General features: G+C 39.9%; 1 protein-coding gene across 1 annotated transcript in view; it reads right to left on the minus strand.

The window, feature by feature from the left end:
* LOC126263130 (uncharacterized) overlaps positions 1–13,754 on the minus strand; it is a 252,741-nt gene extending 238,987 nt beyond the window's left edge. Inside the window, exon 1 of the mRNA XM_049960152.1 lies at positions 13,560–13,754. Within this exon, the coding sequence (XP_049816109.1) occupies positions 13,560–13,710 (151 nt within the window). The 5' untranslated portion in view covers positions 13,711–13,754. The remainder of the gene's footprint in view (positions 1–13,559) is intronic.
* Between the last annotated feature and the right edge of the window lie 314 nt (positions 13,755–14,068).

Consider the following 14,068-nt stretch of genomic DNA (forward strand, 5'->3'; position numbering starts at 1 on the left):
GGTTCTCTTTTCTCCAAAGGTCTCTTTAATTTTCCTGTAGGCAGTATCTATCTTACCCCTAGTGAGATAAGCCTCTACATCCTTACATTTGTCCTCTAGCCATCCCTGCTTAGCCATTTTGCACTTACTGTCGATCTCATTTTTGAGATTTTTGTATTCCTTTTTGTCTGCTTCATTTTCTGCATTTTTATATTTTCTCCTTTCATCAATTAAACTCAATATTTCCTCTGTTACTCAAGGATTTCTACTAGCCCTCGTCTTTCTACCTATATGATCCTCTGCTGCCTTCACTACTTCATCCCTGAGAGCTACCCATTCTTCTTCTATTGTATTTCTTTCCCCCATTCCTGACAATTGTTCCTTTATGCTCTCCCTGAAACTCTGTACAGCCTCTGGTTTAGTCAGTTTATCCAGGTCCCATCTACTTAAATTCCCACTTTTTTTTGCAGTTTCTTCAGTTTCGATCTACAGTTCATAACCAATAGATTGTGGTCAGAGTCCACGTCTGCCCCTGGAAATGGCTTACAATTTAAAACCTGGTTCCTAAATCTCTGTCCTACCATTATATAATCTATCTGATACCTTCTACTATCTCAAGGATTCTTCCATGTATACAACCTTCTTTTATGATTCTTGAACCAAGTGTTAACTATGATTAAGTTATGCTCTGTGCAAAATTCTACCAGACAGGTTCCTCTTTCATTTCTTACCCCCAATCCATATTCACCTACTATGTTTCCTTCTCTCCCTTTTCCTACTCTCGGATTCCAGTCACCCATGACTATTAAATTTTCGTCTCCCTTCACTACCTGAATATTTTCTTTTATTTCATCATACATTTCATCAATTTCTTCATCATCTGCAGAGCTAGTTGGCATATAAACTTGTACGACTGTAGTAGGCGTGGGCTTCGTGTCTATCTTAGCCACAATAATGTGTTCACTATGCTGTTTGTAGTAGCTTACCCGAACTCCTATTTTTTTTATTCATTATTAAACCTACTCCTGCAGTACCCCTATTTGATTTTGTATTTATAACCCTGTATTCACCTGACCAAAAGTCTTGTTCCTCCTGCCACCGAACTTCCACTAATTCCCACTATATCTAACTTTAACCTATCCATTTCCCTTTTTAAATTTTCTAACCTACCTGCCCGATTAAGGGAGCGGACATTCCACGCTCCGATCCGTAGAATGCCAGTTTTCTTTCTCCTGATAACGACGTCCTCTTGAGGAGTTCCCGCCCGGAGATCTGAATGAGGGACTACTTTACCTCCGGAATATTTTACCCAAGAGGATGCCATCATCATTTAACCATACAGTAAAGCTGCATAGCCTCAGGAAAAATCACGGCTGTAGTTTCTCCCTGCTTTCAGCCGTTCGCAGTACCAGCACGGCAAGGCCATTTTGGTTAGTGTTACAAGGCCAGATCAGTCAATCATCCAGACTGTTGCCCCTGCAACAACTGAAAAGCCTGCTGTTCCTCTTCAGGAACCACACGTTTGTCTGGCCTCTCAACAGATACCCCTCCATTGTCGTTGCACCTATGGTACGGCCATCTGTATCGCTGAGGCACGCAAGCCTCCCCACCAACGGCAAGGTCCATGGTTCATGGGGGGAGGAAAACATAATTATTACCAAAATTTAAAAAATAGAGAACTTTACAAAGCATGCCCATTTACTGAGAATGGCCCAACTGTGAGTGTTACACCGTGCCCTACCCCTTCCAGCCTTCCTCGCAGCTGCAAATTCCCAACCCCCCCCCCCCCCCACACACACACACAGCCACACCTACAACCACATTAATCTTTTGCTCATGTCTTACAACTGTGCCTGAAGGGTACAGATTTCTCTTCCCTGTTCCTCTCTCCAAACCAACTATTTTACAGATCTAAGAATGGGAAATGTGACTTCTCCACTGTTTTCCCCACCGCATTCATCCTCTCAATAAATCCCACTACTCGTTTTCCTTCCCCACATTTTCCAGTCACGGTCAAATCTACAGTAAAAATCAAATATATTAAAATGATGAACATTCTGTAACGTGTAACAGTCATTCAAGTATTAAATACACCAACTCATGAGAATGTGCTAAGGTCATGACAGCAAATTCAGTAACATCAGTCGTAAGTACCTTAACAAGATGCCATGCATATGTCGCAGTTAAGTTATTTTCAAATAACACAAGACATTTTCCAAAACACAATCTAAAATGTAAAAACTTTGCTCGTGTGACAAAATAGGGACTCTAGCTCAGATGCTCACTCCAAGTATGTGAAAGAAAATGGATAAATGTGTAAACGTAATCTTTTTTGAGTCATCAGTCTTCTGACTGGTCTGATGCAGCCCGCCACAAATTCCTCTCCTGTGCCAACCTCTTCATCTTTGAGTAGCACTTGCAACCTAAATCCCCAAAATTTTGCTGGATGTTTTCCACGCTCTGTCTTCCTCTACAGTTTTTACCCTCTACAGCTCCCTCTAGTGCCATGCAAGCCAATCCCTGATGTCTTAACAGATATCCTATCATTCTCTCCCTTCTGCTTGTCAGTGTTTTCGCCATATTCCTTTCCTCTCTGATTCTGCACAGGACCTCCTCACTCCTTACCATATCAGTCCACCTAATTTTCAACATTCACCTGCAGCACCACTTCTCAGATGATTTGATTCTCTTCTGTTCCACTTTCCCCCTAGTCCATGTTTCACTACCATACAACACTGTGCTGCAAACACGCATTCTCAGAAATTTCTTCCACAGATTAAGGCCTATGTTTGATACTATTAGACTTCCCTCAGCCAGGTATGCCCTTTTCGCCGGTGGGAGTCTGCTTTTGATGTCCTCCTTGCTCCATCCATCACTAGTTATTTTGCTGCCTAGATAGCAGAATAAACTAACTTCACCTACTTTGTGACCATCAATTCTGATGTTCAGTTTTCCGTTTTCATTTCTGCTACTTCTCATTTCTTTCAACCTTCTTCGATTTGCCCTCAATCTGTATTCTGTATTCATTAGACTGTTCATTTTATTCAGCAGATCACGTAATTTCCACATTCTCTCAGGATAGCAATGTCATCAGTAAATCCTATCACTGATATCCTTTCACCTTGAGTTTCTTTTAATTCCATCATTGCTTCTTCGTTGTACAGATTCAACAGTAGTGACAAACGACTACATGTCTCTGTCTTACACCCTTTTTAATCCGAGCACTTTGTTCTTGGTTGTCCACTCTTATTATTCCCTCTTGGCTCTTGTACATATTGTATATTATATTGTAACAAATAAGCCCTCGGTCACAAATATTAAGTCAACTTAATATTTGTGACCAAGGGCTTATTTGTTACAATATAATTCTGATACGGTCACTGAACCTTAGCAGCTATGTTCAAAGTTTTATTGTACATTATTTGTCTCACCATATATCTTACCTCTATTTTTCTCAGAATTTCAAATGTCTTGCACCATTTTACAATAGCTGAGTGCTTTTTCCAGGTTGATAAATACAATGAACATGTCTTGATTGTTCTTTAGTCTTGCTTCCATTATCAACTGCTATGTCAAAATTGCTTCTATGAGGCCTTTATGCCTTCACTTTTCCTAAAGCCAAACTGATCATAATCTAACACATCCCTTTTCCATTCTTCCGTATATCTTTCTTGTAAGCAACTTGGATGCATGAGCTGTTAAGCTGATTGTGCGATAATTCTCATGCTCATCAGTTTCTGCAGTCTTCGGAATTTTGCGGATGATATTTTTTCCAAAAGTCAAATGGTACGTCGCCATGGACTCATACATTCTACACACTAATGAACATAGTTGTTTTGTTGCCACTTCTGATAGAATGATATCTACCCCTTCTGCCTTATTTAATCTTAAGTACTCCAAAGCTCTCTGAAATTCTGATTCTAATACTGGATCCCCTACCTCGTCTAAATCGACTCCTGTTACTTCTTCTGTCACATCAGACAAATCTTCCCACTCATAGGAAACTTCAATGTAATCTTTCCACCTATCCACTCTCTCCTCTGTATTTAACAGTGGCATCCCTGTTGCACTCGTAATGTTGCCAAAATTACTTTTAGGCCTACTTTTAATGAAGATTGTGTTTACTTTCCTGTATGCTGAGTCAGTCCTTCCAACCATCATTTCTTTTTCGATTTTCTCACATTTTTCATGCAGCCATTTCCTCTTAGCTTCCCTGCACTTCCTATTTATTTAATTCCTCAGTGATTTGTATTTATGTTTCCTCAATTTCCCTGAACATTTTTGTACTTACTTCTTTCATCGATCAAGTGAAGAATTTCTTATGTTACCCATGTTTCTTCACAGTTAACTTCTTCATACCTATGTTTTTCTGTCCAAGTTCTATGACTGCCCTTTTTACAGATGTCCATTCCTCCTCAACTTTACTGCCTACTGAACTACTCCTTATTGCTGTATCTACAGCCTTAGCTTCAAGTGTATCTCATCATTCCTTAGTACTTCTGTATTCCACTTCTTGGCATACTGATTCTTCCTGGCTAATCTCAAACTTCAGCCTACTCATCATCACTACTAAATTGTGATCTGAGTCTATATCTGCTCCTGCATATGTCTTACAATCCTGTATCTGATTTCAGAATCTCTATCTGACCATGATGTAATATAACTGAAATCTTCAGGTATTACCCAGCCTTTTCCAGGTATACCTCCTCCTCTAGTGATTCTTGAACAGAGTATTTGCTATTATTAACTGAAATTTATTACAGAACTTAGTCTTTCTTCTCTCTCATTTCTTGTCCCAAGCCCATACTCGTCTGTAAACTTTTCTTCTCCTCCTTCCCCTGCAAACGCATTCCTCCCCCTTTCAGTATCCTTATACACTTTTTCTATCTCTTCACTGTCAGCTAGCGACATCAGCACATATACATAAGCCATTGTTTCAACTTTGATTAGCTGCCAATTCTGGAAAGAGCAACCCTATCGCTGAACTGTTCACAGTAACACACTCTCTGCCCTACCTTCCCATTCATAACAAATTCTACTCTCATTATACCATTTTCTGCTGCTTTTGATATTGCCCTATAGTCGTTTCACCAGAAATCCTTGTCCTCATTCCATTTCACCTCACTGACACCTACTATATCTCGATTGAGGCTTTGCACTTTGCTTTTCAGATTTTATGGCTTCCCTACCATGTTCAAGCTTCTGACATTCCAAGTCCCAACTTGTAGAACATTATCCTTTCATTGATTATTCAATCTTTTTCTCACAGTCCCCTCCTGGAGATCTGAATGGGGGACTATTCCAGAATCTCTTGCCAATGGAGAGATGATCATGACACTTTTTCAATTACAGGCCACATGTCCTGTGGATACATGTCTTTAATGCAGTGGTTTCCTTAGCCTTCTGCATCCTCATCCCATTGATCATTGTTGATTCTTCCACCAGTAGATACAGTTTCCCACCCCAAGGACAACAGTGTCCTGAATCTCTGTCCACTCTGTATGTGGTACAAACAACTTCCCCAAAGCTGCAGAGCAGTCTCAACTGTGCCAATATTTTCATAGATATTTGAGGCACTGCAAGACACACAAATAACTATTTACTTTGAGAAACACAATCTCCTATGTAACAATTAGTTTGGTTTTGGCAAGGGAGAAACAACAGCAGCCATTTTGGAAACTACATATCAAACAAACAGCTCTTGAAGACAAAAACATCGACTTCTGCTATTAGGTGACCTAACCAAAGCATTCGATTGCATTCTTATTGACATAATAGTAAGGCAGCTGGAGATTTATGGTGTGCATGGGAGCACATTAGCTATGATGCATTCTTAGTTAAGCAGCAGAAAACAGCTTGTCTCAGTCAGAAAAATGAATTCCTCCTTCATGGAGGTGTTCCACAAGCATCTATTCATGGACTTTTCTTCTTCATTGCAGCAATCAATGATTTGCCTAACAACGTAACTCATCCAGTCATATGTTACACAGATGATACAGCACTACTTACTACACTTTGGAGAAACTCAGATCTGAATAGGATAACAAAAGAAATTCTTGATACAGCCTTGGACTGATTTGTAGCTAATAAACTCCTTCATAATCCCAATAAAACACAACAACTCCTAATTGGAATATCTAATGAAATAGAGAATAGGTCAATAAAACTTCGAGGCATTTACATCAACTCCAAACCACACTGGGAAGAACATATCAATCAGGTATGTGCAAAAGGCTAATTTAGATATACCAAGGCACAGGTTAGCAAGAACTGGAAATTCTCACAACGTGAACCCACTCAACATTTTCAACGATTACCAATCTATATTTGGTCTACGGGTATAATTTTTTAAAAATTAAATAGTACAGCAGCTATTGGATCATTCATTTTACCACATTCAAAAATTCTTTCAGCTGACCTACTGTATCACTATGTAACTTAGTATGTTTATGTTTAGTATAACGATGCTTCTATGTTTTGTATAATTATGCCCTGTATACTCTGTCCAATTATTATTGCACAGTGTTTGTACAATGCTACATACTTGTGGATACTAGCTCCTAGAAATTCTTCTGTCAGAAAATTTGACTTCTTTCCGCACAAAAACCACGAAACCAATCGGACCTAACGAAAACGCCAAACACAAATAAAAAAAAAAACCTTAATAACTTACTGAAAACACTTCCACGTTGCGGGTCAATGGGAGCATCTGAATCCACCCATCTGCTTTGACTCGTGACGTAATGGTGTTTTGGTGTGGGAGGTCACAATGGCACGGAGTTTTTGAGATGATTGTTTTTGTAGATGACATGTTTTATCTGATGGTGCCCTCTGGTAACAGATGTGGACTTGGTGAGATTAACATGTTGTCTTGACCTCATTTGAGTTTTAGTTGTCATCGTGCTAATGTGGTTTTCAGTTCAGGTTGTTGGTGCAGCAACATGGCTTGTGGAAGTTTTTTTTGGTGAGCTATTAAGGTTTATTTGTTTGGCATTTCTGTTAGGTCTGATTGGTCTGGTATTTTTTGTATAGAAAGAATTCTAATATTTTTATTGCTTTTTTGTTAGGTATGGATATGATAGCGAAGTTCAGAGTATCATTACATCCTGAGATGGATGATGATGTCTGTCTTGGATTTTTGGTATCAATAGCAGCACTTGAGGTATATAGGTCAATGTAAATCTCAGATTCCTCTTTTTAGGTTGTAGGTGCTGATTTTTGGTACTGGTAGCTGCAGTTGAGCTATACAGATCAAGGGAGTGTCAGATTCCTGTGGTTTTGTTGGTGTGGTGGAACGCTGCAAATAAATTTTTGGAAATACAGAAGCGTCCGATCCCACCCGTCTGCTTTGACCCATGACGTCACAAATATGGCGGAAGCAACCATAAACCACGATTCCAACATGGCGCATATGAAGTCGTTACGTACACATTATAAACACGAAAACACATCGAACAACAAACACACACACGTTTTACAAAAAGCCTAATGATACTAACGGGGCAAGCGCGGGAAATTGGGGGGTTTTGGGTGGGGACAAACTAAATATAAACAAATTTAGACACCCACCCCCATACAAAACGACGAAAAAAACCGACAACACAAAACTCCGCAAATTCCACTAAACACAATATCATCTGGAATCTGACACTTCCCTTGACTTAGATAGCTAAACAGCAGCTCCCGATCCCATAAATTGGGATCGAAAACTTCCCCTGACCTATATAACTCAACAGCAGCTCCCGATCCCATAAATTAGGATCAAAAACTTCCCCTGACCTATATAGCTCAACAGCAGCTCCCGATCCCATAAATTGGGATCGAACACTTCCCAAACAGCTGTAAAAACTTTATCAGCTTTAACACAGTATTTCTCATCATTGCTCACAGACGCACGCTATTAACTTTATCCTTCAAATTCAGTCCTGAACAAAAACAACAACCGATTAATTTACTCAAATTACCACACGACCTACAGCGAACAATACTAAATTAACCTCCACACAAAACCACTAAATCGTTAACTCACTGAAACTAATTGCACTACAAACACAGCCAACAGTTGAACAATTCTGTATAATGAGCAACACCAACCTGAGCCCATTACACCACACAAACGAAAGCCCTGAACATACCACCAGAGGGCACAACAAACCACAAGAGGACGACATCTACAAACACGCCACCACACTCACAAACCAAACTCCGCGCCGTCATGACGTCACACACCACAACACCCTTACGTCACGGGTCAAAGTCGATGGGTGGGATCGGACGCTTCTGTCGACCCGCTTATTTAGGGCTAAAGGTAGTTTGTACAGTTTGTGGCCAGGGTGCAACCAACCAGAGAGCACTGAAGAAACTCTGCAGTGAGAAATCTATTGAGTCCAGTCCATTTCATTTTGTAGTCAGAGATGAACCTATTGCAGTCATTTATGATGTCCCACATCTATTAAAAAAATACTAGAAATGCTCTGCTAGGAAATAAAATACAGTTTGGGCTTAAAAAAGAGGCCAGTTTTGAATATATTTACAGGGCTTTTCTTCTGGATCAGCAGAAGATGTTTAAGACATTGCCAAAACTACATAGGAATCATTTTGAATTAAAGGATTCCTTTACTAAAATGAAAGTCAAGGTATCTGCAGCCCAGCTTAGTCATACAGTTGCTGCAGTTACTGAAACTTATGTGGCATTTAATATCTTACCTGCTGAGGCAATATACACAGCAGAATTTGTTGAAAAGATGGATTATTTATTTGATTCATTGAGCAGTTCCTATTGTTATCCACAAGACGGCAAGTCTTATAAGTGTGTCCTCTCTGCAGAGTCCTCACATATTGAAATGTGGTACAGTCTGTTAAAGGAGATGGAAAATTGGAAAGTGTTGGAGCTAGGCACAGGGAGAGATAAGACAAATATGTTCAGTTTCATAAGTTGGTGGCAAACTACAACAAGATCACCAATGTTCATTTGGAACAGATTAAAAAAAAAAGGCTTTAATTTTTTAAGCATGAGGGCTTTCAATCAAGACCCAGTGGAGAATGTACAGGGCTATTACAAATGATTGAAGCGATTTCATAAATTCACTGTAGCTCCATTCATTGACATATGGTCACGACACACTACAGATACGTAGAAAAACTCATAAAGTTTTGTTCGGCTGAAGCCGCACTTCAGGTTTCTGCCGCCAGAGCGCAGTGAGACAAAATGGCGACAGGAGCTGAGAAAGCGTATGTCGTGCTTGAAATGCACTCACATCAGTCAGTCATAACAGTGCAACGACACTTCAGGACGAAGTTCAACAAAGATCCACCAACTGCTAACTCCATTCGGCGATGGTATGCGCAGTTTAAAGCTTCTGGATGCCTCCGTAAGGGGAAATCAACGGGTCGGCCTGCAGTGAGCGAAGAAACGGTCGAAAGCGTGCGGGCTAGTTGCACGCGTAGCCCGCGGAAGTCAACGAATAAAGCAAGCAGGGAGCTAAACGTGCCATAGCCGAAGGTTTGGAAAATCTTACGGAAAAGGCTAAAGCAGAAGCCTTACCGTTTACAATTGCTACAAGCCCTGGCACCCGATGACAAAGTCAAACACTTTGAATTTTCGGCGCGGTTGCAACAGCTCATGGAAGAGGATGCGTTCAGTGCGAAACTTGTTTTCAGTGATCAAGCAACATTTTTTCTTAATGGTGAAGTGAACAGACACAATGTGCGAATCTGGGCGGTAGAGAATCCTCACGCATTCGTGCAGCAAATTCGCAATTCACCAAAAGTTAACGTGTTTTGTGCAATCTCACGGTTTAAAGTTTACGGCCCCTTTTTCCTTCTGCGAAAAAAAACGTTACAGGACACGTGTATCTGGACATGCTGGAAAATTGGCTCATGCCACAACTGGCGGCAAACAGCGCCGACTTCATCTTTCAACAGGATGGTGCTCCACTGCACTTCCATCATGATGTTCAGCATTTCTTAAACAGGAGATTGGAAAACCGATGGATCGGTCGTGGTGGAGATCATGATCAGCAATTCATGTCATGGCCTCCACGCTCTCCCGACTTAACCCCATGCGATTTCTTTCTGTGGGGTTATGTGAAAGATTCAGTGTTTAAACCTCCTCTACCAAAAAAACCTGCCAGAACTGCGAGCTCGCATCAACGATGCTTTTGAACTCATTGATGGGGACATGCTGCACCGAGTGTGTGAGGAACTTGATTATCGGCTTGATGTCTGCCGAATCACTAAAGGGGCACATATCGAACATTTGGAAATGCCTAAAAAAACTTTTTGAGTTTTTGTATGTGTGTGCAAAGCATTGTGAAAATATCTCAAACAATAAAGTTATTGTAGAGCTGTGAAATTGCTTCAATCATTTGTAATAGCCCTGTATTTTGTTGTGTGAGGCAGCATGGTGGTGGAAACACCAACCCAACTTGCTTTCAGTTCAAAGCAGCATTGAAAACAGTTATAGTCAATAACATGTCCTTACCCACAAAGTCACTAGGTAATTGTGAGGATGATAGATGTATGCCATTAAGCAATTTTTGGGAGCTAGTGATGACAACTTTCTTGACTCCACAACAGACCATTCCATTATAGATCGAAGTGCTTTATATTGTGCCCTTTCTGATAATGAAGCTGCTGCTGGTAGTGGTGGGGCTGATGTAAGAAATGACAGACAAGCATTAGCATATGTAGCTGGTTACATTCTACGGAAGATGGGTGTAACACCTTGGAAACCAACTGTAGTGACTGTAAAACAACTCTGTTCTCACCAACACCCACAGAGTATCATTTATTTACAAGTTTCAAAGAATATGATGCTTTAAACCCAAAATTATTGTATGACAGCTTAATGTCCTTTGTAGCAAATGTTCATAGTCAGTTGTATGCATTCTTAGATAAATGTAGACACCAGGAACAATTGAAGAATACATTCTATTCACTGTTTAAGTTTCCAGAGGAAATAATATTTTGCGAGGCCCATTTTTCTGAACAGTATTTTTTAAGACAATGTGTTCCTCTATTGATTTACAAGTATGTGAAAGATTGGAAACACACCATCAGTAATAAAAGACTTGATATTGTTAAAGACAAATTCAGTAAACGGTTTAAAGCTTCGTAACAGTTAAAAGAAAATTTTTCTTGTGTGCTTGAAATAAAAAGTAAGTTTTGTTTTCATTTCACTGTTTTTATCCACCTTTCCTGCTTTTGGTACTTGGTATTGATGTTTTCTTTTTTGTGTTGAAGCATTTACAGTAGGCCTAGTAAGATGTAGGAACCTTTTTAAGAAATTAATGGTCAGTAGTGCAAGTTTACTGGGCAGTTACTCAGAACTTAGAGTCCTGAAACATAGATGTAACAAATTTTAGAATTCTTCATTAATTAATACTGTGATAAATATTTCTTAATTGAACCTCTTTAACTGCTGCTTATTCTCTTAACAATAGGCTTTTTTTTTCTCCACTGATCCAGCAGCTTGTATGACGTAAAAATTATGACATTATTCAGGAATATTTGTAGTTCAGTTTAGCTGCTACAATGATATTTTTCTTTTGCTTCAATTATTTACACTACAAGCTTGTTTCGACTTACTCTCAGTTTCAAGTGTTCCATCTAGTTCTTATGAGCCATAAAACATGCTGGAGCTTTTACTTGTTGATAGATAACAATATAATCATGTCAATTTAAAAGTCTATTTTTGACGTTTGCGCCTGACAGTTGCTGCTCCTATCATGTTTTCTTGTCTGTCAGATGCAAACATCAAAAATAGACTGCAAATATTACTGAATAAGTTTCTCTCTGCTGTAGTACAGTGTGCTATAGCTGTGGTTCAATTATTTTAATACGGAAGCGTCCGATCCCGCCCGTCTGCTTTGGCGGAAACGACCATAAACCACGATTCCAATATGGCGCATATAAAGTCGGTACATACACATTATGAGGACGAAAATACATCGAAAAACAAAAACACTTTCCACAGAAAGCCTAATGACACTAACGGGACAAGTGCGGGAAATGGGGTGTTTTTCGGTGGGGGGCAAACTAAATATAAACAAATTTAGACACCCACCCCCATACAAAACCACACAAAACGACGAAAAAACCGACAGCACAAATCTCCCCAAATACCACGAAACACAGTATCATCTGGAATCGGACACTTCCCTTGACCTATATAGCTCAACAGCGGCTCCCGATCCCATAAATTAGGATCAAACACTTCCATTGGCCTATATAGCTCAAAAACATCTCCCGATAACAATATCTACATACACAGCTACACATTGTAATCGAACAATTCCCTTGACCTGCACACTGTTAATTTTATCCGTCATACCCATTCCTGAACAAAAACAACAACCAATTAATTTTACTAAAATTACCACACGATGTACAGCGAACAACACTAAATTAACCTTCACACAAAATCGTTAACTCACTGAAACGAATTCCACTACAAACACAGCCGACACTAGAACAATTCTGTATAATGAGCAAAAGCAAATTGAGCCCATTACACCACACCAAACGAAAACCCTGAACATACCACCAGAGAGCACAACACGACGACATCTACAAACACGCCACACTCACAAACCAAACTCCGCGCCGTCATGACGTCACACACAACACCCTTACGTCCACGGGTCAAAGCCGACGCGTGGGATCGGACGCTTCTGTCGACCCAAATTTTTTAAAATTATTTGTTTTGGGACGGTGCGGTGTTGTTTTATTGTTGTATATTTCGCGTGTCCCCACCCAAACACCCACCGCCCCCAATTTTCCACGGCTGTTCCATTGGTTTCATTTTATTTTTGGACTGAGACGTTATGGCGTCGTTTTAATTTTTGTTTGTGTTTGTTAGCGTGTGTGTAGTGACGTTATTGTCATTTTGTATACGCTGAAAGTAGCGATTCCGCCATATTGATGACGTTTTGGGTCACAGCAGACTGGTGGAATCGGATGCTTCTGTAATGCCCTAATAATTCAATTAAAATTACTGAAAATTCACCGCAGACAATTTCCAGGTTGTGTGTCTACTACTGAGGCCCACCGCTTTTTAAGTGTGCTTCTAACTGTGGAACTTCGTTGCGTATGCTGCAGCACTTAATCACTTGGGAGGAGGGGGGGGGGGGGAGGGGGCGGCAAACTACTACTACTACTACTACTAATGCTAGCGAAGAGGCAAGAAGGAGTGAAATATGCACACACAGCTATAAAACTCTGACAACCTACGCCTTTAAGCAATCGTTTATATCAGTCAGTAAGATCCTTAACAAAACAGCATAACTACCATAAAATTCCATTTGCAACTGAACATTAAGCAAATAAAACAAATAGGACCACTCAGGGCTGTTTGAATGTGAAATTTTCCATTCATAACCGTTTACAGCCATTCATTCTAATGTCATTTAACTCTAGTCAATGAAACAACATTAACATAAGTTCTCACCATGAATCATTAACAGGTAGTCCTAAGATTGATTTCCACAGCGACAGGGCAAGACTTAGAAAATGACTAATTTTGCACCTATAAATTCAGTGGGTCGAAGTCAGTCTTTGCCTGTTTATATTACACTTACCAAAGGTATATCCATCACGCAACACAGTTCCAGAAGAAGGGTCAATTTGAGCGATGTTATTGCCCGTGACTTTCCAACACACATTTTCACCGGCCTTCTTTTCGCGATCTATTAAAGGCCGCACTTTAACAGCAACTTTTATATTAGCCATTCGTCATACACGTAAACACTTCACGAATGATACAAGCCACAAGATCGAGTGATGTTTCAAATTCAAAACATTCGCGGTCATCAAAGACCATATGCTGCGAAGAGAACACATATCTGTTGATTTTTTTTCCAGAGACAAGAAGTATCGAATTTCATTCTTTTTCGATTTCATTTCTTTTTGTCATGAACTATGATTTGTGAACAAATTGAGAGCAATTCCCACTGACCGTCAGATCAAGATGTATTTTGACAGTCACGTGTCCGTTCGCTTAGCCCAGTACGGAACTGTGAAAGTGAGGTTATGAGTTATGATATGTGACACAAAAAGTCGTAGTTTCATGCCGGAATTGATGAACTAA

The sequence above is a fragment of the Schistocerca nitens genome, chromosome 6 (assembly GCF_023898315.1).
Source record: "Schistocerca nitens isolate TAMUIC-IGC-003100 chromosome 6, iqSchNite1.1, whole genome shotgun sequence".
Taxonomy (NCBI): domain Eukaryota; kingdom Metazoa; phylum Arthropoda; class Insecta; order Orthoptera; family Acrididae; genus Schistocerca; species Schistocerca nitens.